At 34.4% G+C, this 25932-nt stretch overlaps 1 protein-coding gene across 1 annotated transcript in view; it reads right to left on the bottom strand.

Annotated features, from left to right (window-relative positions):
* The window catches only part of LOC129220415 (tetratricopeptide repeat protein 39B-like), a 114980-nt gene that overhangs the window by 71220 nt on the left and 17828 nt on the right, over nucleotides 1-25932 (bottom strand). The window contains exons 2-3 of the mRNA XM_054854838.1: nucleotides 2399-2436; nucleotides 788-901 (exon numbers count right to left, since the gene is read on the bottom strand). Of these exons, the coding sequence (XP_054710813.1) occupies nucleotides 788-901; nucleotides 2399-2436 (152 nt within the window). The remainder of the gene's footprint in view (nucleotides 1-787; nucleotides 902-2398; nucleotides 2437-25932) is intronic.

The following is a 25932-nucleotide window of genomic DNA, read 5'->3' as shown; positions in this document are numbered from 1 at the left end:
ATATATTTTTTAAAAAAATCACCAGATAATTATTAATGTAGTGTAGTTCCACAAAAAGAAAAGAAAATATGAATACAGGATTTAATGCCAAAAATATGCATGTAAATTACTTCTGAAACAAAGAGCTAGGGTAAACATTAACACAACAGATTCTGAGCAACTGTCGGCAGAAAATTCAATTCACATCGTATCCGAGTTAATGCATTTCGAAGATTTCAAGGACATTAAGATGATTCTGAATTACATTCAGCATTCTCAAAAATAAAATGTTTATTCTTTGTTGGGGGGGGGGGGGACTTGGAAACTGAAAAGGAATGCTTTGAAAAAAAATCTTCTCAAATTTTATTTTGCTGTATGGTTTGGAAATCATTTTGAGGGCTTTCAATTCAAAAGTTTTTTTAAAAAGTGCTACAAATCAAAAAACACGCAAGCATTTCGCACATATTCCAAAAAATATATATTTTTTAAAAAATCCTACGTATATATCAAGTTTAATTTCTGTTTATTAATAGGCAAAACACCGATCAACTTTTAAGAAGATGCTCATAGTTTCATTAAACATACATCACACACACAAATGATTTTCAAATAAGTTGAAAAATACGAAAACTACTAATAATAACTGTAGTGAAAATTTTGAAAAAAAAAAAAAGAATTTTTCAGAGAATAAATGCTATGCAATTGCCTTAAAAAATTACCTTAAGAGTCTAGTCATTAATATATTCCAACAATTGGTTATTTATTTCAAACGATCTGGTAATGAATCAAAAGAAAAAAAGTGATTTACCATGGCTCGGTGTTGTCCAGGGCTTCTTGAAATTTGTTGTTCATGAAGAGGTCGAGGGTATGTAAAGTCTCCTGGATGCTCTCCCGGACGTTGGGCTTTTCCTCCGGAGATTCACTGCAAAACACAAGCAAGGACAACACGTGGAAATATGAATTTACACTCGTTAGTCTTTTGAAAACGATAGTTGACACGGCAAAGTAACAGGGACGTCACTGCGAGACACAATGCTCACAGTTACAAAGTGACAGATATCTGACATTTCACTGCAGTCACAGAGTGACATCTGTGACACGTTTCATGAGACGTCGCTGCTACAAACAATTTGTGATAGTCATTTTCAGACGTTATAAGGACGTCACTGCAACGTCACTTTTCGACTTTACCGCGAACTAACATTCGTAAGTTTTTGCAACCTGTTGATGAGTTTGCAGTGACCTTTCGTGACCATCTCGAGACAGACACCCATATGTGACCGTCACGCGACTTTCACACAAGGACCTCATTTTAGTCACATTGCTATTAGAGAAAGATTTCTGAGCTTTCTTTGAATAATAATACAGTTATCATTGCATATTGTTATGCGGAGCAAACAAAACTATTTTCTTCCAGAATGAGATTACACGAATAATTTTAAAAAAATAAACAGTTTTGTTGTAAAATTTATGCCAAGCCCGGATCCGCTTATTCACATACCCCGCAGTGCAGGGGGGCCCACGTCCTTAAGAGGTTCAACGGCCCGAGAAATTGAAAAAAAAAAAAGTAAAAACTTGCATTAAGACTAATCAACGTTGCAAATATACACTGCTAGCCTCTGTAGCGGGTCCCTACAGATTTTGTTGCAGGGGGGCCTAAGATCTATCGATCCGGGCCTACTTTCTGCGTAAACTCATTCAAAGTTTTCAACTCTCAAATCGACATTTATGTCTTTTTCCGAGCTTTTCCATTTCTACAAGGTGCCTCAAAAATGTACTTGAAAACTTTTAGAAGAGATAGATTACATCTGAAGGAATGAAAGTTTTATTGTAAACTCTAGCCAGAAACATCAGCAGTCAGTAGAAAAGTGTAAACTGGGGATAACACCACATTAGTTCCTTCAGGACCTTTAGCAAAACTACTATTTACTAAATCAGTGACGAACAAGAAGAGAGATTTACGTTATGTTTGATCTTACGACAAATGCACAGTTTTTTTTTTTTTTTTTTAATTCCATAAGTATTTTTATGCATTAATACAGTATTGCCTTTCCGCAACGTTTAACCAAAACGTATAAATTTCCTTGAAAAGCGTAAAGAAAAATCATTTTTTGCTTAACAGTGCTTCACAGCTAGCTCTTATTTGAAAAGAAAAATAAGGTTTTTGTTTTATTTTATTTTATGTTTTAAAACAATGTTAAATGCGACGGAATGATATGTTACATGCTTGAAGTGTTAATATGTAAAAGATGAGCATATTTGCTACAAATTCAAAAAAAAAAAAAAAATAATAACAATGAGTTCCTTCACTTGATTTATTATCAAAAATCTAGCTTTTCTATGAAAACAACAGAAACAAAACATGATTTAATTGTTTAGAAATTACATAACTAGTTTTTTAGAGCCAAAATTAACATACATTTCTCCTGGATCTGCCTCCCAAACATCTTCGTAGAGCTAAAAGAAAAAAAATATTGTAATGAGATTTGGAAACATAAGTTTATTTTCACGTCAGCCATAAATCAATAATATTGTTACAAATTCTGTAAATAGTAATTATGTTTATGGTTAATTGGTTGTAACTGGCCACATTTGGCGTTTATTCCAATATCTTTCATCTAAACTTGTCTCAGTAACGTAACCTGTAAATAGTTTCTTGTAATGAATATACAACCGCCTTACATCCGAATAAAGTATATGGTCCCTAAATTTCTTAACGATAAGATTTGTGAATGAATAAAAAAGAAAATGAAAGGAAACTTCAGGAATCTCGTGGAATATTTGAGAGCTCTCTTTCGATGTTTATAAATACCCATGCCGCGTGTTCAAAGTCAGACTGGTCTGAGCCGTTGGCTGGAAAGTGTGTATTTGCCTTTGCTCTGTGTTTTTGCGTATTTCGATGTAACTACGTGTGTGGCCGTTGAGTTTACGGTGTTAATTGTTATTTGCCTAATTGCTATGGTTAATTTAGCAGTTGCTAACGATATTTGTTGTGCATAGTTGTAAATAAATCTTTTGTGTTTTCTCAAGAACAGTGTCATCATTTAAAGAAGTTGCACCGAACGCGTAACAATATAGTATACAATCTTATGATTGTAATTTTACATTTTACCCTCACTGGCCAATGAATTTAAATCCTTTGAGTGAAACTTCTTGCCTTACTGTGCAAGAGTCTGGAGGGAGTATCATGATATGGAGCATGTTCTGCTGGCATGGAAGTGGTACCCTAATGTTCCTCGAGGGTAAACAAACAGTCATGCGGTACCTAGATATACTGGCAGATGAAATGCACCCTGCAATGCTAGGGGCTGATTCAGCTGCTAGAGCTGCAAGTGCCCAGGTTGATGAAAATTCAATTATCGACTGTCTTAACAACTATTGGCAGCAGAGCGGGAATGGAGAAACGCAAAATAAATTGCACTCCATCCAGCCCTCGACGAAAGGTTTCAAGTCGTCAAAGATGACCAGAAGAGAAGAAGTTGTAATAGCCCGTCTTCGTATTGGTCATACGAGATTCACTCACAAACATCTCTTTTACCGCGAATCTACTCCAATATGCAACACATGCAATGTCAATCAAACGTTGTTGTATATCCTCTCCGTTTGTCCAATTTTCAATCATATTCGTTTTAAATTCTTCAATCAGCTCCATCCATCTCTGAAGGAACTCCTAGGGGGACAACCTCCATCCCAGTTTTTCCCCTTCAGGAGATTGGCTTTTTGTCTTTGATTTAGTGTTGCTTCTTATGTCCTTGTTTATGTCTTGTTTTTGTTTTGTTGACGCCTTTTATCTTGCTCTAAATTATTTCTCAGTTTTCCCTTTCGGCTCGTCACTCAAAATTTAAAACTCCGTTTATGTGCTTATTTTGACTAATTTTTCAAAATTCTTGAAGTTTTTATGTCTTTTGCTCCATAATAAAAATTACTTTTGGCTCTTTTTTCCACTATAATCCTTATCAACAATCGTTTGGCGCAGTATAGCCTACTAAGGCTCTTGCGCCAAAAAACTCAACCAAAGCAACCAACTAACTCTATGTTGCATTTTTATCCTGATGGCGAAGGATATTTCATGTTCATGGACGATGAGGCAACTATACATCATGCCAGAAGCGTTCAAAATTGGCTCGCTGAGCATCAGTCTGACTTCCAACACCTTCTCTGGGCCCCGCATAGCCTGGATCTTAACCCTAAAGAAAATGTGTGGGCTATGGTGGAAAGAAGCATCCAACAGCATTCTCCTCTTCCATCTAATTTACAAGATCTAAGAAGCTGCCAATGCATGGTATTCTCTGGATGCAAATGCACTCCAGAAGTTTGTTTAGACTCAATGCCCAAACGAATCAGAGCAGTCACCTGTGCAAAAGGTAGTCCATTGAAATATTGACCTTGGGCTTCTAGTTCATTGGCCAGCGAGTGTATTTACTGTCGAAAATAAATAAATTCCATTCGATTTCCTCTTGCAAGTGCTGGTCCAGCAATAAGGAAAGCAGGCAGCGTATTTGGAAATTTGCGTAACCCAACATACAAAGTCATCTCTAAAATCGTGTGGAACTAATATTCAATTGATAGCAATTATACACCAAATAATGTATACGGGGATGCGAAAAAATTCTCTCTGAGTTCAATAAGGTTGAAATTGTTAGGCTGTATCAAGGGCAAAGGTCCTGAAAAGGTAAATCCTGCCAACTGTCAATTAACATACTTATCGAAGTACGTGATTTAAAAAAAAGTCTCACTAATGATGAGCGAAAACGACCTAAACTGTCTGCCTAACGAGTTGTGGATGACCAATGAAAAAATTATGAACTTAGTAAGAAATGTGAAACCATTTCCTCTTTCAGTTTAAGCTTTATGTAGCAACAGGAAAGTCTTCAGTTACTGGAACTAATCCGGAGAGAGGGGAGGGGGGCAATTGCAATATGCTCAGAACTATAAAAAATGATTTGTGACTAATGGGAAAAGATTATCTTTTGCAAAGACTGATTTGCTTGTTTCTAAAACGGGTTTGGAAATACTAAAGAATAATACAGTGGTGGACAAAATTATAGACTCAAATTTTTTTCATTTTGTTTCAATTACAACATGACTCGGTTCAAATTATTTTCATTGAAGTAAAGATGAATTGTTGAAGAAATAGTTCTAAAATTAGTACATCTTGTCAATTAAATTAAAAAATTCATTAAGTTAGAAAATTTGCAAATTTAATATTTTATCATTACGTGAAACCTGGACAAAAATATAAACTCAAAGTTAAAAAATCCAGGATTACGAGAAAGTTTCGTTCGAAAATGTTAATTTAACGCCATAGAATGAATAAATGTTGCCATCAGTGATTGCTAAAAGTTTTGTTTTTGGAAATTTATGAGAAACATATAAATGCACCGCGCTGGACAAAATTATAAACTCATTTTTTTTTTCGTTTTTTCAATCATAATTTAACTCAGTTAAAAAATTTTCGTTCCAGTAAAGATAAATAACCCTCTCAGCATGGTAGAGCAGGATTGACATTTCTTAATGGAAGATAAAACGCTGAAGATTACCAATTAATACTGGAAGATCATCTCTTACCTTTTGCTCATCTGATTCCTGGAGGAAACTGGTTATTTCAGCCAGATAACGCGAGTGTAGAAGCAGCGAAAAGTACAAAAGAATGGTTCAAGCGCTGGGGTATCAAAGTTATCAAATGGCCAGCTCGTAGTCCAGATCTTAATCCGATTGAAAATCTTTGGGGGACCAGGGTTCGCAAAGTTTATCATGATCGGCACCAGTACCAAACCACAGAGGAATTAAAAAGGGAAATACTTTCAGCATGGAACCATATGCCACTGCAGCTGTTAGAAACTCTGAAATCTACATGCCCAGCCGCATATTCGAGGTAATTCAGAAAACTGGGGGCCCAACTCGTTTTTAAAAGTTTTTAGTTTACACTAATGGCTAGATTTAATGCAGTGTTAATTTTTAAAACATTTCAAATATTGATTTTTTTTTTCAATTTATCCATGTTAATAGCAAAATTTCATTTTCCTAATTCTATGCTTTTGTTTTACTGAAGTAATTGCAAATATAACTTTATTAAACTCAAAAAAAAAAAATAATAATAATAATAATAAAATTTTGTCAGCTTATAATTGTGTTTATGCAGTATTGTAAGTTTGTAATTTTGTAATTCAGCATTGGTTCATTTTTGGTTGTTAAATGATTAAGTATTTGAATAAAATTCTACCAAACTTCAGAGTTTCTTATTTTTGAGTTGATACTTTTGTCCAGGTTTCATGTATTATAAAGATAAGTTGAGATTTTGTTAATTAAATTATTTACTTTATAAAGTTTATGAGTTATACTGAATTTAGGACTATTTAGTCAGTTATTTATTTTTACTGGAACAAAAAGTTTTTTACTTGAGTTAAATTATGATTGAAAAAATGAAAAAAAAAATGAGTTTATAATTTTGTCCAGCAGTGCATTTATATGTTTCTCATAAATTTCCAAAAACAAAACTTTTAGCAATCATTGATGGCAACATTTATTCATTCTATGGCATTAAATTAACATTTTCGAACGAAACTTTCTCGTAATTCTGGATTTTTTACCTCTGAGTTTATAATTTTGTCCAGGTTTCACGTAATGATAAAATATTAAATTTGCAAATTTTCTAACTTTATGAATTTTTTAATTTAATTGATAAGATGTACTAATTTTAGAACTATTTCTTCAACTATTCATCTTTACTTCAATGAAAATAATTTAAACTGAGTTATGTTGTAATTGAAACAAAAGAAAAAAAAATTGAGTCTATAATTTTGTCCACCACTGTACTAAGTTTAGGTACATAACTGCAATAATGCCAGTCTAAGGATGTGGTTCAAACGAGCAAATAATATTGCAGTTTTATTCTCATAGTTAGCTAAGAGTAAACTACTAAATCAGAAAAAGAACATAAATGGTATAGTCTGGCCCCTTGAGAAAGTTCATTTTTTTCCATGAGGAGGTCAGGTAGTGTAAGAACTGTTACAATTTCTGGGATTTGGGTTCATATAATCGACGCAGGTTATTGACGGGACATTCATATATCGCACACTATATTTTACTTGCATTTTAAATACTCTGCGGGTTTTTCCCTCAAGTTGCTTTATATTTTCTGATTCAATATTTTTTTGCTTCACTATGTTCAAAAATGGTAAACTGATTCATTCCAAAAAAGCGTAGGATAGTGTAGAACGTTCTAAATACTTTCGAAAAGGACGGAACTTTTGAGGTGTGTAGTCCAATCAAATGGCCCCGGCTGGCAAGAATTAAACATTGTGTTCTTCTAACGATGTTTTTTAACCTTTTCTTACAAAAAAGGTTGGCAACGCTTTTCAGAGTTTATATCATTTGTTTTATTTAATAATTTTGAAGTTAAGGTCCAAAAGCTACTCTGTATTGCTGAATTTAATGTGTATTAATTAAATGTAGGGGAAGCCCCACATTGTAAAATTCCGTGCAGTTTGATAAACAACAAAAAACAGTTTTCTAATGTCACATCATCAATACTTACCCAGAAGACATTATGCAAACTAACGCATTTCTAAACGTTTGGTGCAAAAACACGAGCTATTTTCGGACAAAAGGGACCATTCATTAATTACGTAAGGGTGATTTTGGCAATGTTTGACCCCCACTCCCCCCATGTAAGGGTAAGTAAGTTTTTCAACCCCCCCCCTATCTTACGTAGGATTCCACTTCGTTTTTCAAAATAATTAAATAACGAATCTTACATCACTGGAATCGTCATTATTATAAATTCACTTTTTTATTATTTTTAAACTTTTTTGTGTAAAGAAATATTTACTACTAGTGGTACCCGCGCGGCTTTGCCCGTAATAGAAAAATTAAAAGGTCTTTTGGTTCGCCTGTTTATTTACAAATAATGTATGGTGAGTTTTCTCGCCAATTGGCTTGTACCCATGTTACGGTTCCACGCTGATAATTCGTATCTCGTCAATTGGCTTGTGCCCATGTTATGGTTCCACGTTATGATAATTTCGTAATTCACTCGTCCATCTTATGATAGTTTTGTTCTTAAAATTGGAATAGAAAAAGAACCACATCGAATTTTCGCAAAATCGCTCCGAGGTGCACACTCCCATGCTACAAACTAACTTTGTGCAAGTTTCATGAAAATCGGTCGAACGGTCTAGGCGCTATGCGCGTCACAGAGATCCAGACATCCTCCGGACATCCAGACAGAGAGACTTTCAGCTTTATTATTAGTAAAGAAAAGGAATCTAGACTGAATATTTTTTCGACAGATATTTTTTATAAATGATGCGATTCTAATTAAAAATAAGACTTGCCGTACACAGTGCGATTCTTTTACTATATTTTACACTATTCATTCTTTGAAAAGCAAGTAAAAAACAGCTCATCCTTATACGTTATCGACCTTCCAGAAGCAAATGAAATAGGATGCCTGCCAAACCACTTGACCGTACAATTTCTAATAAAAAAAAATCGACTTGGATAATATTACGTAAGGATGGGTCTGACTCCCCCCCCCCAAAGTAAGGGTATGTAGAGATTTTTCCACCCCCCCCCCTTTTCGGGACCCTTACGTAATTAATGAGTGGCCCCAAAAATGTCGACTTGGCTCTTGCCCTCAGATTCAATTTTAATTAACATTTTTCTTTTCCTTTAAAAAAAATAACGGCGGGGGGGGGGCAAATATTATAATTTTCAGTTATTTACGAAACAGAAGTTGTTTATCCCCAGATAAACGAGAAAAGTTAATTTCGTTCACTGATTACTTTTTCATTAGCTCCGTCCGATTAAAATCATCCAGCGCCATTTATTCCATGTTACAGTTTACATTTTTAATCAATTCTGTAGCAATTGATTGCCATTCAGTAATCCCACACCAAAGCCCGCTCGCACATTCAAATCCGTTTCAGCCGCGGTTTTGCACCGTTCATTTGTTCATCAAAAGCTCATCAACGCCATTTTGTTGAGAAGAAAACTCATCTGTGACCTCTGATAGCGTTGAGCAAGAATTCCATTTGCGTAGATAACTAGTGCGATGAATGTTTTACCTTGATGCCCGCTGGATTGTGAGAGACGAAAATCCAGGAAACTGAATTTCCATTAAAAAGTCATCGGCGCATAAAGCCGGTCATAATCGCACGTTTATTTTCTACTTAGCAGCCGTGGTGTGCGATATAGATGATTTCCATCCGGATCGTTTCTCTTATTAAATTAATGTATGTCGAGGGTTTTAATTGATGGGATTGTTACGCGATGCTAAGCTGATAGTTACGAAATTTGAGTGAAGTTATCTTGTAAAGGGTGTCCCAAAATTAACGCAAGATTTGAATTTGCCACCATTTTTTCCATAAATTGTTGGCAGCCATGAAAAAAGAACAATTTGACAGTTGAGAGTTTAGGGTTACTAAAAATGGGATGTTATTGTACCATACAGCTAGAGAGAGTGAAACATTTCAATGACTGCATAAGGCATTTCCTAGTCGCGTACTCTCTCATTTCGGTGATCAGAATTGGCACCCTAGATCGTGTGATTTAACATTTTTAAATTTATTCTTATGGGGTTATTTGAATTCAAAGGTCTATGTCAACAAGCCCACAACCACCCGTGCATTACCGTGTTGCGATACCGAGCGCCAATAACAGTAACTGCTTGACCAGCCTCAACTTTCATTATTTTTGAAACAATTGTTCAATAATGAAAGCGCGTTATTGTATCGTATAACGCTTCATTTTTGATTACCCTAAACTCTCAGCAGTCAAACTGTTCTTTTTTCAGGGTTGCCAACCATTTATTGCAAAAATGGCGGCAAATTCAAATCTTGCGTTAATTTTGGGACACCCTTTAGTTAGTTAGCAAGGGCGGATTCAGTTTCTGGATGAAGCATATTTGTTAGTTGACATTTTACTTTTCATCCTTTCTAATTAATTCAATATAATTTATATCATTTATTTCGACGAAGTCCCCAGAAACCTGAATATGTAATTTGCGAAGTTTAATGTCTTCAATGTTCATTATCCCCAGTTCTATGCCTGCTTTAGTTCAGCAGGGGCTGATTAATTAGTAGGCTTACTGGGCTATGGCCTTAGCACCTGCATTTTAAGGCTCAAAAAAGCTAAAATTGTTTTAGCCAATTCGCAACTCCAGAGCTCGAATACGCAACCTTGCGGTGATTAACAATACTGCTAAAAAAGGTAAAAACATACCGTTCCACGTGTTTTCTTTGGGGTAAATTACAGGCTTCAAACAGTTTGTGGTGTAATGTAACTTCAGAGGAATAGAAAAGTAAGCTTCTCACAAACACGGTGAAAAGATACTGTCATTCATTAAGCTTCAAAGCAAGTTATAAGTTACAGCATTTGTTTGTTTTACCTTTTTCATTCGCCATTAGATAGTGACTGCAGCGTCCTCTATAGTCAATTGGAGTTGCGAATGATTAAAATTGTAAAGTTTGACTACAGAAGGAGCCTCAAAAAAGTTTCTGTTCTAAGGCTTCCCGATATCGTAATCGGGGTCCGAAGTTCCGAGTTGAAATTCATTTGAGGACTTAATCAACAAACTCCTTTACAGTTATTATTACTCATTCTGGTAACTATTCAGTATTTTCTTCGTTTCACCAACTACAAAGCAAGTACAGTGAAATCCCGTCAAAACGAACTTGAAAAGACCTCATTTCGTTGAAACGTATATTTAGTTGTATTGGTATTCGTTGTAACGGGATTTCACTATCTAACTTTCACTGTATTCACTCTCCAAAGCACACTATAAAAGCCTATAATAAATCAATATTTCGAACAATCAAGCCCTATAAAATATGTATTCATCTTAGTATTTTGAAAGTTTGCAATAAGAACGCGATTCTGCTCCTACGTATGTATATAGTATCTGCAATGACGCAGCTAGTTTTCGCCTCCCGGTGCGGTTCCTCTATTTGCCGCCCTTTCATTAAGACAGATCTAATACAGTAAAACCTGTAAAGTTGACCACCTGTCTAAGTTGACCGCTATTTTCGGGCACAGATTTAGATCTATATCATATAATTCAACCTCTATAAGTTGACCACCTGTTTAAGTTGACCACTAAAGTAGTGTACCGCAAGTGGTCAACTTACACAGGTTTCATTGTACAATAAACCGTCGAAAATTATTGAACAAATTGAGAACTTCATTTGAGGAAGAAAAAGGAGACTAATTTAATCCGTATTCTTCCTATAAAAAGAGGGGGGGATGTTAGGCGTCTATTTCAGAGAAATATTCTAAATTTACGTCAAAAATCGCAGATAAGAGTATCATATAGGGAGATGGAGTTCTCTCCCGAATCTTCATCAAAACTGAAGTAAATTTTAGCTTTTGATGACGTTAGTAAGTCACTGTCTTTTCTCGAATATTTTCCGAAATTTACCTTTTAAAAATACAGTTGGAGTCTGTCGTACTGGACGTTAAGAGAATGAGGAAGGTTCAGGGGCTCACTGAGGAAATATTTCAACTTTGAACACTGAGAAGCGCAATTGTGTAGTCACAACAAAACCTTACATTTCAAAGGGGTTTTTGTTCTTTGCTTCCATTAATAGATTAAAAGTATGATTCCCTGATTTATTTTCCCAATTCAAAGGTGCTGCGTCGCGGCTCCTAAAAATACGCCGCCCGGAGCGAACCGTCCCCTCCGCCCCACCCTAGGTACGCCACTGAGTATATGCTTAAAAAAAAAAAAAAAAAGACAAACCAGTTAGCATCCGAATAAAGGCTAGTACAGATATAAATACTACGAGGAAATACAAAATGAATGAAGCCATTATATTCATAGCTATGTCCTCCGATATATCTACAACTTTAAATATCATCCAGCATGCGTGAACTACCAATGAGGAAGTTTATCAAGTCATTACTTCGGTGTCTTGTTCTGTCGATAGTGATTGAGATTCCAGCAATGAATTGGGAAAAAAAAAATAAGTAACAGCTTGGCATGAACAGAAGAAAAATATCCATATAGAGAGGTAGGGCCTGATAACCGAAGGAGCTCGAGAAGCTTGAGTTTACCTCGGAATTTTCATGGGGCCCAAAAATGAGATAAAAATTCCAGTTTCTGCTTTTAAATGTCTTTTTAAAGATAGTGCAAACATTAGAACCGGTTCAATAAAGATGTTTTTAAGAATTTTAAAAGAGAAGACACGTTTCATAAAATGTGGTCACAAGCTGTTTTCTAACTCGAGATTTGGCGCGACTGTGTTACAATATACATTTTAATTAATTTTGTGTAGTTCTCCTAATAAATCTGAAACAAATAACTACTCCTATGGTGTCTTGCCCCCTCACGATCGATTGAATAATGAATTTTTACTGGTAAATTGATAAATTGGTTTGTTTCACGAAAATAAAAACTAAAAATTTCAAATAAATGGACTTTCCTCGTATTGTTTCAAAAAAATGAGACCTTTAGGTGGAAGGAAGGAGCCTACGGTGGTCATCCGCTCTGAATTTTTAGCCACATTCCCAGAGGTGGCGATTGGGACTGAAAAGTGGGGTGGTAAAAAAAAAGACAGCTAAAAGTCATAAGACAGTGGCAGCAAAAAAAAAAAAAAAAAAAAAAAAAACAGCGAGGGGAGAAAAAAAAAGTACAAAATTTTGCTAGGGCTAGTTTTGAAAGCAGATGACTGGTAACTGATGTAAATCTAGCAATTTAATCCATTAAGATTTCACTGAATTTTGTACACAATAACTTTCCAGGAAGATACACTTAAAAATGAATTAGACTTACATTAGTTACCCCAAAATATTTTGAGGTGTCACAAACACCTGATAATAATTTCATTTAACAAGTATGGCTTGTTTTTAACAATGAATACTTAAACTAAAAGTTACTGCTTGCGCTATATAATGTTTCGTAAACAATAAAATTTCAATACAAAGTAAAACAAATAGTTATGTTCGGCTAATTTTGTCATTTCTGCTTTTTTTATAATTTCTAGTTTTGGTTTCTAAATTGGAAAATAAACTAAACAAATAAACCATAAAAAGGGGGGGGGGGGTGCCCCCCCCCCCCGAATCGCCACCATTGCACATTCCATACTTTTTAGAGGTCGTTTAATCATTAAAATGTGAAAAAACCAAAAATATACACTCAATTTTTCTAAAAAAGGGGGTGGGGAATCAACTTCTGGGGGGGGGGTTGCCTCCTAACCTCCAAACCTCTTATGACTCCATTCCCCCCCCCCCCCCCCCACTCTGTTTGAGTCTCAACCGCTTGTGACCAAGTTGCGGTACGCAGACCGTGAATTGGTTTTCCATATCATCATAACTGAGTTGTGTGGAAAAGGTGCCATTGGTGGTACTTAACTCTCATAAAAATTTTGAGGTGTGTGGTATAGTTCTTTCTTTAGCCACAAATAAGTAGAAGGTTTAGCAATTTTTAGTTTTTTTTAACGTTTTCAAAAAATTTTCTTAAATAGTAAAAATTTTGCTTTCGTCACATTTATCTGCCATAATTATATAGTTTTATCACATGTGATGCATTTTTAGATGCGTGGTGTGTCATAAATTAACTACTTATTGCGCATTTAATTTGAAATGTGCTAATCGAAAAACTTTGTGCAGCAGCGTTCAAAATTAAGGTTAAACAGTGCAGAACTCAAAAAAGAACTAAAGATGGTGTGGACGTGCAGAAAATTCAGAGAGTGTTTATCTACACTGTTTTAGGTAATAAAAGCTTTTTTCGAGTTGAATTTCTGCATTTTAGTGCTTTTACTTCTGTTACAGTATTGCTACAATGAAAGCATCTTTTCCTTCGTGTCCAGTAGAGGATTTTAAGGGGGGCCCAGGGGTCCTTTGCCTCCCCAAAGGGATGATCTGCAAATTCCGTGCTATTTTAGTAGTATTTCTATTTACTACTCACACCTGGAGTAGGCTTTTAAAATTGTTTCGAATACTATCTGTATTTCAGTCTCTTGTAGCGGAAGACATTTTGTGATTCGAGGTTGGCGGATATTGGTTGAGAAAAAAGCCGAGCATATCGTAGTATATAAAATGACCTGAATTTTTATTTTGGAACCTTAAGCCTTAAAGACTCGAATTCCTTGTATGTACCCACACTGCTTCAGAGTCCCCTAAACGCCTAATTTTCACATTCTTATTTCGAAACCTGATACAATACTAAAAAGTAAGAATTGATATAAAGTTAACCCACATGGTTCAGAATTACCCTCAATGACTGTATTGAAAACTGACGGTCAACAGACTTCCAGAATAGATCCATTTTAATTAAACTCGACGCGCAAGATAATTTCAAACATTATAGCTTAGTGCAACACATCGTTCAAGAATTGACTCAGACCTTGGAACACATGTGCTCATTATGTTTGTTAAAAACTGACCAACAAAATGATTGATTGCATCAGTGTCCCCAGCGCTAACTCAGATTTGGCACGTTTCGGGAAGAACAGAATTTTCATAATCAAACTAATCCATCACGGGTAAATCAACATCAGTGACCGACACTTGCAACAAAGAGGGAATGAAAACATTACATCATATCTTGTGCTAACGGATGGTCTGACCTGACCTTGAAATACCGTGTTACGTAACACTAAAGCGTAATGGTTACGCTTTGCAAAGTGTGCAGCAGGACTTCCCTCGTTTGCCCAGAGGGCAGGAACTTTCTTTTCCATATCACCGATTTTCTTTCTGAGCCAGTAGAGTTTGGCAACAGTCTCTGTCCCGCAGTCAGATGTGGGTTAATCATGAGGTGAATGGGAGTGACCCACTCAAGTTTTCCTTCCTTATTCCAAGAGTCCTCCGCGGTAGGTCTGGTAACCAACTCCGACTGGAGTGTTCTTTTAGTTCTTGGAATGCTTGGCTGACGACTTGCATTATTCAAAATTTGAAGACTTTGAAAAAATATTATACAGGGTGTGCCGCGATTCCCTGCTGGGTTTCGAAGGCTAATTAAAACGAAATGGTTACCAATACACAGGGCCAGATTAAAGCACGGGCACATGGGACTCTAACCCAGGACATCTAACTTCGAGGGGCACCAAATCTGCAGTTAAAGAAATCAGTTGGATTAGAAGTTAACCTATAAAAATACAGGACGAGAGACAAAACCAACGAATCAAGACATTACACTGCAGCTTTTAAACTGAAATAGCTATATCAGGAGTGGCTACGAAGGATCATGACGCCATTGAAATTTTAGTGGTGTTTTGAGGGGCATTTTTTTTTTCTTTTTGAAGGGATCTCGCTCTTGTGGGGATCTTTGCGGCTGCGCCCTTGCTCTTGGGGGGATGGACATCCTTGGCTATATTCTGTATTTTCTTGATAATCTGTATAATCTCTGCTTTATTTACATCGTTCTTTCATTTCAAACAATCATTGAATAACATTGAATGCGGTGTAGTTTTTGAGTTTCGTGCTTCTCCTTGTTTCAGATAAAACTTAGCTTCATAAATAGTTAGAACTCTAAATAAATTAGGTTAATTACCAGCTACTTGATGACGACGGTCATAGAAAAGATAAGCCCAAGCCTTCTAGAGATAAGTGGTAGTTTCCTTTCATTAATAAAGTAAAAATTTAGTTTCATTAAATAAATTAACTGTTTTAAAGTTGAAGATAAAATATCTAGTGCTGTATTGTAAAGAAAGCTTTTGCTGCTCCCTTACCTCCGCATAGATTATCTTCTTACCCATCCAATTCAAAAATTTCGCTTTCAACACGTTTAGTTATAGAGCTAGGAATATTTGTTCTTTAACTGAACTTCTTAACATGGAAGTTAATTACCTAAAAGCTGTGGTTATTGATAGAAATTATCCCTCCACATTGGTAGACTCCATTAAAAAAAACATTCGAAAAAGTCTCGAAAGAATATTCTTAACAGGACTTTCAAGGCTAAATTTGGTTGTTCTGCCATTTTTTCCTTCTATTAGTTTTCAGGTAGCTAAAATCCTTAAGCGATTCCAATTCCAGGCGGTGTTATCTTCTATAAATGAACTTTCGTTCTCTTCTCTTAAATATTTCATTTACCCTCTTAATTGTGGTGAAATGTATATAATTAATTGCAATTGTGGTCTTGCCGATATTGGACAGACCAGGTGTTCTTTTACATTTCGCTGGAAAGAGCATGTAAATTATGTGGAGAAGTTACAATTTAATAAGTCCAGCATTTTTCAACACTGTTTCTATTCAAATCACTTTTGATTTCAAATCTTATCAAATCATCCAAAAAATCACCAAATTCATCAGATCTTGATTTTTAGGAACCTTACCACATTCTGAGAAATCGTTCTATTTCAGTTGACGATAGTTTAGCAATTCCATACTTTTCTGCGGTTTGGCTTCCGTTTTTATAATTTGTTCTTGCTTACCCCTTTTTTTTATGACTGGCATTTTTTGCTATTCCTAGTTCTTGTTATTTGTTTTTACATTTCCCATTTCTTATTTTCATTTTTTAATATTCAGTACAACCAGTTTTGGTCTTAAAAAGTAAAACAAATCGCCAAAAACATCAGGCCGTCACTTCGAATTTTCCAGGAGGTGGCAGAGGGTGTATACTTAATGCCAATTTTGTCGAAAAACAACAAAAACACGCCCATTTACACATAAAAACGTAAAAAACCAAAAAAATTTCAAAACCAAAGGAGGTGATTTACTCCCCCCCCCCCCCGCCCCTGAATCCTCTAAACAACGGGCCTGCCAAACACCAATGCACCCATATTCCTCCATCCTCAAACATATCAACTAGTGATTGCAATACCGGTATACCGAATACCGTCATTTGAAGCTATTTTGCAATTTCGTAATACCGGTATTTGACGGGATAGAATATCGGTATTTTCGGTATTAGCTAAAAATAATAAATAGTTTTTAATTTAAGAGTTTGCAATTTAACTAATTAGATATCTACTGCTATTTTAAATATACATTTCTTTTTCGATGAGACAGTTTCCAAAATCGATCGATTGATGTAAAAATTTAGCTTCAAAAGCACGAATTTATAGAATATCAATGAATGAAAGAAGCAGGAAGATTACAAAATAATGTTTTTATCATCAGATGATGTGATGAATTGCACTTTTGGTAAGTTTGCGAAACGCGCGCGCGCGTTTTTATTTTCTCTTTATTTTTTCGACTTACCTTCAAGTGAAAACTAATTTTAAGTGTAATTACAAATATGTTTGTACTATAAAAATTTATTTCAACCATCAAATTTATTTCAGCAATTCTTTGTGATTTTTTTTTTTAATATTTGTCTCAACTATACTGAATTTTGAGAAAAACTTTTTTTTCTTGTCATACAGTATAACAAACAGTACTTCGTTATCATCGGTATTAGCGTGCTGTTCTGTCTAGCTATTTAGCTTTATATCGAGCGAGATAATATTTATAACGCCTTGGGCATTTGCAAAGAGGTAAGGCATAATCAGTTGAACATATTTTCAGATATTTACATAATTGTAAAGAATTTCGGAAAAAAAGAAACTAGCAAGATCAAATTCATCGGAATAGAATTGTCACACGAACAAAAGTTACTATGTGTATAATAATAACTGTTCATCGTATAAAATGAGTAATAAGGATAGGAAAAAAAAACAACCCACCCTACAAAAAAAAAAAAAAAAAAACCACACTCACAAAAATGATTTTTTCAAAACCGACAAGTGTTAAAGAATGAATTATAAGGACTTCCAAGCAACTACAGGGCTTAGTGGCAATTAAATAGTGCATTATGTTTCTTGCTATTATTATTATTATTATTATTATTATTATTATTATGATATTTGAGCCTTAATTTTATGTTTGTTCACAAAAAATAATAAAAATATTGCACTTTTTGCACAAAATAATAAAATATGGCAACGAAACATTATGTTTTTGAATATTTTTTGGGAAATTTCTAAAACCGGTATTAATACCGGTATTCCGGTATCACGTTAAAAAAAATACCGAATACCGGTAATGCATTTTTGGTCCGGTATTGCAATCCCTAATATCAACACAAACACCACACAGTTTCAAGGCCATATTTTCGCACATTATTACTTTACCTGCTTAAAAATCACTAGTAACTTTCTCGAGCCATGAATTGTAACATGTAGGTTACATCCAAGTAGAAGGGTTTCCCCAGGGGCAATAAGCGATCGTACAACGAGGAAGTAAAACTCATAACCTTGACTTCAAGTGTCGTTCAACTTCGAACAAGGGATGGAAAAACTGTTTCTTCTACTTTTTACGCACTTCCTTCTTGGACTTCATGCTACGTTGGTTGCTCTGAAGTTTTATGAAAATTGGAAAATTACAAGTTATCAAATCGGTTTGACAAGAATAAAGAAAATTAGTTGCCTTTTTATTTGTTTTATGGAAACATGTCAGACTTCATTAAACATCTAAATAGTTGGTTCTTTCAAAAGTGGAATTAGGGTTTGTTATCTCGTAAGTATAAATTTGATGGATACGTTCTACATTGCTACTTTTGACAGTGTATTTAGAAATAAAATTTCAGTTTAGCTTTCATAATATTCATTTCAAAATATTTTCGATGGTGGTTTCAGTGATCAACTATTTTTTATGATGGAAAATCAGTGATTGATTACTTTCCACAGTAGTTAGTAAGTAATTTTACAACAGCTTCGACTCGCTCTGCTGGAACTGTTCTGTAGTGCATTTGCATCGTTTACGGTTGTGTTCTCAACATGACAAAGTATCAAAAGAGCAATAACAATCGTTACTAAAAATAAAGAGACTAGTAAGGAACTCGTCAAAAGCAGTCTACTCCTCAGTCCTCAACTAATGGTTGAAACCAGAAAAATGTCTTTGAGTGCATGAACAAAAGAGCAAAAATCAAAGAGAAGGCTACCCCGGCAGTTTCTTTAAAAGACATTATGACGTGAAGATTGAATTCATTCAAGAAGAATATGAGTAGGTGTAATATTAGCCATATACATTTTATGGCTCCGAACAGATAGAAATAAATGATGTTATTGAAAAATTGTCAGTATTATCACTTTATACAAATTTCATAACTTAAGCACCGGTGCGGCATGGAATAGCATATGACCAGAGGCGTGCACAGAAATTTTGAAGTCCGGCACAAATGACTTTTCCGGGGGCCCCTCCATATTGCTTACCTCTATATTTCCAGGGTTGGCAAGTTTCTGCCGAGGCGGTTAAAACCACTGGTAGAAACCGGTTAAAACCGGCATGGCAAAAACCACTTTCTGCCACATTTGCGGCAAAAACTGGCAAAAACTCACAAAATGAAAAAAAAAATTAAATTATTGACATGCAATAGGAAGTGCATGGAAAAAATAATTATTAATCAAAGCACAATTTAATTACGATATTACCACAATTTAAAATCAAATGTTACGCTGTTTGGATCCTGCAGTTGCTTCTTAGAAAAAGTGGTTTCTAAAATCTAAACAGTTTCTCATTTTATTATGTACAATTGAGAAACTTTAGAATATTCCTGCAACAGAAGAGCTAGCAGGCAATGCATGAAGGAACAAGCAATTGTTCGTGAAACTTTCATCTATCGTATTTTTTTTTTACTGGTCCACCATGCTGTAACTGGGGTAGTGGGAGAAATTCAGCTGGAAAAATAAGTTTCGAGAAATAGGGCCGATTTGTTTTGCAAAGCTGTGACATTAGGTACAAAACCTATGTTAATATTGGCAAGTAAAATTCTGGCACTTTTTTCTTGAAGCACGTGATAATTTCAATCACAAACAATTTAGATGAGGCATATAAGTGAGCAAATTAAAATCAGAAATGCCTTTTACTTTTGTGTGTCGCTCCTCTTTCCTGAGCACCTATGTGATTTTTCGTCTTTTGTTAAATTAATCCAAACATTACAAGCATCTGCAATTGAAAAGTTCCCTTCTCGAACTAAATCAAGGGCATTAGCATAGGATTTTATTTTTTTAAATGATGAAATGAAGATCAATTTTTTAGTTTATTTAAACGAATATCATTTAGCAATCACTTAAGTAATTAAAAATGCTTTTAAGTTTTTGCCAGTTTCTGCCGGTTTTTATCGGTTATAACCAGTTTCTGCCACTGGCACGGCAAAAACTAGTTTCTGCCGGCAGAAAGCCTACCCTGTATATTTCACCCCTAGTTTTAAAAATATTGGGCCCCCTTCAGGGACGGGTCCGAGCCAACAAGTGCCCCCTCCCCCCTCCGTGCAGGCCCCTTCATATGACATTCACTTTCTGACTTGTTACGAAAAATAGCGCATGCCTTTTACTTTTAAAAGAATTGTGTAATTCATATTTTCTTTTCATGATTTTTCAAAAGAAAATAACAAAGGTATCGCCCAGTAATATCTGATAGACATAAATGTCTACTTTTCTAATTTAATTCTCGGCATTTATTTTTCACTAACTACATTGTCCGGCTTTGCGCGGTCTAGCTTGAAAATAAGAGGTTTGTCAAGTGACGCATGTTCAACAACGAAACCCTCCACAAAAAAAAAATAAATAAATAAATAAATAAATAAATAAATCGCCAAATAATAATCAAAAGGGGGAATTTTTACCTCAAAACAGAAACAAAATTTTCTTTAGTCACAACCGAGAAAAAAAAATTGGCAACCTTCTGAACGCTAATGTAAAATGAGATCGCACAAACGATAATTTTCCGATTTAAAATTTCTGTTCCATTAGGCTTAGCAGTGCGTTTTAATTTTGTCCCGGCTGAGTTTACAGCCTTTTTTTTTTTCTTTGAAATTCGAAGAAAATGAAAGGGGGGGGGAGTGTTTCTATAGGAGGGTGTTTATGGGTGTTTTTCTCGGGCTTTCGAATGGGACCTGAATCAAAGAAATCGGATAATTATTTCGAGTAAAAAGAGCCATTTAATGCCATTTTCGGGCCCTAAAGTCAAAATTCGAACAGTTCTGTACTTTTTTGTGATTCGAAAACCCACATACGTTCCTTCTCGGGTGCCCAAGTACCTCCCTGCCAAATTTGGTGGATATCCGACGTAAACTGTGGATTTGTATAGGGAACATACACACACACACATATATATACAGAGAAGATATATATTTTCTGTTTTATTTATATAGGTTGCGTATTGTAAACTTATTGCAGTTTATAAAAAAAAAACTTCATTTTGCCCCACAAAATGCGATGTATTTCCAGAAAAATATAAATTCTTCGCATCCAATTTCTACATTTCAATCCAAGTTACCCAACAAATCTTCCCTTTACAGTTTCAACTCATTCTACAGTGGCTCCCAAAAGTGTTCGTACACCTTGACATTTTGTAGTAAAACCAAAATAACGCAAAAAAGAATTCGAATGTGAAGTCCATTTTTTTTTCCACACCATTCCTATGCCATTCTGAATAAAACCCAGTAGTATTTTTCAAAATATTGCCAGATTTTATTTTTGAAATTTGTCAAAAAACGAAGAGACCGAGAAAAAATACGCCACAGAAGTCATCGTACATTGAAATATTTTCGAATAAACTCATGATTAAAATTATCATATGTGGCTTTTTTATTATTTTTGCATTGTAATGACACTGTAAAGTCATTTGCCTTTAATTTTTTTATTTTATTTATTCCCTAATATTCTGCTTATTATTTTTAAATGGCAGGTATGCGTAGAAAACAACAAACACGATTCGAAATTTGATTTTTTTCCCTCACAGTAGACATAAATTGGTTTAAAATGTCTCTAAATTAGTTAATTTATACCATTCTATAGTGAAGTGTTTGATAAAATGATTTAAAGACAAAAATCGGATCGGCAAAAAGGTAAGAAAATGTCAACTGGCAGAGTTAACAAAGCGAGATCGGAGGTTTACAGTTAAACAAAAATTATGAAAAATACACATTTGAGTGCTGAAAAAGTTTCTGCAGAATTGAATGAAACATTTTATGTTTAATTTTCACCTAAAATTGTTCGCCAAGTCCTCTGATTAGCTGGATTAAAGGGGAACTCTTCACACAGAAATTTTCTTATTCGTACGAAAAACAGTAAGCTTACGCTTTCCGTCGTAAAATCAATGATAAATAAGCTCAAAACGTTTTGGAACAACGTCTTACTTATAGATGAAAATAAATTCAACATTTTGGGTTAAATTGTTGTATAATTGTAAATGGAAGAAAAAAAATGAATTGAATCTTAAGAACTTAGTTGGATCAGTTAATCAGGACGGTGAAGGTGTTTTTGTGTGAGGGTGTATTTCAGCATCAGGACTTGGAAATTTGGAATTTTTTGATGAAATAATGAATCATGCTGTTCATTTAAATATTTTAAAAAACAATTTTAAACTGTTAACCCCAAATTTGGTAATCGGAAACAACTCTGTTTTTTATCAAAATAACGATAAGAAGTACACGTTTGCGTTTGGTGCTTCAAAAATTGTCCTTAAACTTAGAAATATCTCCTCAATCGCCAGATTTAAACTTAATGGAACATATTTGGAGATATCTGGCGACTAGATTACGAAAAAAAAACGTTGAAACGAAAAGCGAACTAGAAACAGTAAGACTCGAAGAGCGGCAGAACACTTACTCAGAAATTGCATAAAAAAAGAAAGAAAAAACAATGAAATCTATTCCCAGATGTTTAAAAGCTGTTGTTGATACTGCATGATATTCTACTAAATAATAATTTTGTAAAAAATTAGATTATTTACTAATTTTTTGACATTTTTTCATAGTGCACGAAGACTTTTGTGAGATAAAATTTCCGGCACTTTTTGGTTTTTGATTTTTAAAAAATTAAGTTTTAATGTTTTATTAAAAAATTTCGGGTAGTTTTGTTAAAAATAGATCATAGATCTTATAATTAAATACCTATTTCGAATTATTAATTCTAACCAATGCATGGGGCCTATTTCATTGGAAGTCGTAGGTGTACGGACACTTTTGGGAGCCACTGCATCTTATTTTCTACATTTTTTACACCATACCATCTGCTATTTTTATAATAACATCATCATTCGTATCTTAATAGTTCACTTTAGTAAAAATCAGGGCCATCACCAGACTTTGTTTCATCAGGGAGGGTCTTACCTAGCATATTTTTCCGTGAAATCTGTATGATCAATTAAATTTGATTTTATTCATTTATTCTATTGATTTAATTACAGTTTTAAGCAAATGCATAAGATGACTCATCATTTCATGAATAAAAAGAATCTTATGCACACACTACATAACTTCCTTGTATCCCTATTAATTGATGTCTTTTTGATTACTTAAAAGAATAAATGCATTTAATTATATACGCAATTTGAAGGAATATTTATTGAACTTATATTTTTTGATAACAATAAAAATACGTTAAATTTAGCCCTTTCAAATGTAAAAACTTCGATGGTTTTTCAATCTGAAGAAAAACACTGTCATGTTTTGTATGAAACGATGTTCGCAATAATTACGAACAAATGAATTAATGCCGCAGGCTGCAGATACAACACTGAGTTTGTACAATGTTTCAATTATAGAAATTTAAAAAAGATGAAAAATTTAACAAATAAAACAGTAATTTAAATTTTTTTTAAAGAAAAACGTATGATGAAAAGCACTTTTTTGAATGCTTTTGAAAAAATTCGGAGGAGATTTGAACCACAAAAACCAATCCCTTGAAAATGGCCCTGGTAGAAATATTTTTTCCTTTTTAGCTCCTTCAAAGACAAATAATCTCTAAAATTCCGCTTTCTGAAAACCTACTAAATCACAGAAAACCTATCGTAAACTTATTTCTCTCCACGCTTCCTCAGTAATTCAAAAGCATTGATGCCTACTAAGATGTATAATAAACATCAATTTAAATAATTGTCCTGTCTCAACAAGGTAAACACCTGTCAACTCGTCAACTTAAAGTTTTCATTCAATATGCCGAACACATAAACTGTCAGATTTAATTGTTGTTTGACATACTAAGCGTTAAAATTGTTTCAAAGGAAAAACATTCACCAAAGCTGAGAGTTGTAATGACTTGAACGCGTGCTTTTTAGGTTTTAAATGGCCTTAACACAAAAACTGAACCTTTGTGTTTGAAAGAATAAAATAATAGTTTAAAAAACTAAAAAAAACACGCTTTCGTAACAAAATGAACTAAAAAGCGAAAAATAATCTTTGTATGATATTGACCAATCACTTAATTTTAATGGAAAACAAAAAAAACGTGGGGTGCTGTTTATTTACATTTTTGTTTGGACAACAAATGGAAGAAATTCAAGACAACTGATAAGAAGCCCCCACGATTTTTTGTATTACATTAAAATTAAGTGATTGGTCAACTACTATCATCCAAAGATTATTTTTCGCTTTTTAGTTCATTTTGTTACGAAAGCGTGTTTTTTTAGTTTTTTAAACTATTATTTTATTTCTCTGTTTTTTAGTCTTATGTTGGAGAATTATCAGGTGACGAAATTATTTATAAAACGAGTGCGAGGTAATATCTTAATGTTGAGACAAGGGCACCCCGTGAGTCATCGATGTATGTTTGCGGAAATCATATTTGTATTACTTTGAAAATTTGAAATGCATTTGAATAAAAGTTTTGTTCAACAATGGTCTGATCAGCAATGAATTTCCAATGGAAGGTTCACCTAAATTTTGGCATGAAATTAGTTTAAAACAATTACATTTCATGTTCTAATTACCTTGGAACATTGAAACAAATTTTGTCTGATGCAGAAAAATTAAAGGTTTTTGTAGGTATTTTTAAATAATTTTTGCGAGCATTTTTTAATGTATTTTTTTTTTTTTAATTTTTTCCTTTTTCACATTGCCAAAATATTGATTATTAAAATTGGAGGAAACAACCAATTAAAAGAGTTAATTAATTAATTTGATTATAGAATATTGCATTGTCATCGGGTCTGAGGTCGCGTGCCAAATTTCAAAAGAATCCGATCGCCAGAAGTGGGCGAAATTTGAGCTGCAAGATTCCGTTACAAGATACACACATACATACATACAGGTGAAGCTAATAAAAGCGTATTAAAAATAGTATAAAACAAAGTACAAAGGTTCAAATTAGTAAGAAAACTGCCTGCACGTGTTTCAGGGTTACAAGGAACCCTCTTTTCAATGAAAAAGATGTGAACTCATGGAGGAAAAGACATGCAACCAAAGACTTTTGTCGGATTTGTAGCGAATGTGTTCCCCTCAGGACACATTCGCTACAAATTGTAGCGAATGCGTCCCGCTCTTATCTTCGAATATTGGGACACATTTGAGAACAGATTGGAATCACAACTGAGCATACTTATGAAATCATTGCTTTCTTTTGAACAATTACAATTTTAACAGCTTTGTTTAACTACCAGTAATAGAATATTTCAGTTGGAGATACTAGAAAGTTCAGCTGTCAGTTGCTGTCGCAAATTCCATCGAAAAGGATGGCCTTCCCCGGTCGACAGGGGCGGATTCAGGGGAGGGTCAAAGGTGCAGCTGACCCCCCTGGGACAAGAATTTTACTATGCTTATTATTAAATTTAAAATTTTTACCGAAGAAAATAGTACATGGAATCAATGTTAACCTTTTTTGGTTTGATTCTGTAAGGTATTTCTTTTCATCGCGTAGTAATTCAAGGGATTGGCAGAGTTCGTTCACTGATGGGTTTGTACTGTTTTGAGTTTGTTGTCCATTTTCAAAAAAACAATCATCTCTAATGACTTTAACGTTTTTTCAGAGCACTCTTACACCTCAAACCACGTGTGTGTTGTGTGTGCTTTTTCCGACTATTTTGTAGCTTTAATATCATATGTTCAAATCCTATACGGTTATGTGATCAGCATGTCTGCCTAGTGAAATATGACTTTTGAAGAAAGTTCGAGGGAATATGATTCACATGGCGTTAATTGTGCATTTGTAAAATTTAGGGGGGGGGGGTATATTTGAAAAGGTTTTGATCTCATTTAGGAGGGAGGTGCTCCGTAGCATATGTCGGGGTGTTCTCTTATCCTTGGAGGGATGGGTA

This window comes from Uloborus diversus, chromosome 1 (genome assembly GCF_026930045.1).
Source record: "Uloborus diversus isolate 005 chromosome 1, Udiv.v.3.1, whole genome shotgun sequence".
Taxonomy (NCBI): Eukaryota; Metazoa; Arthropoda; class Arachnida; order Araneae; family Uloboridae; genus Uloborus; species Uloborus diversus.
This window is presented reverse-complemented; position numbering and strand designations above follow the sequence as displayed.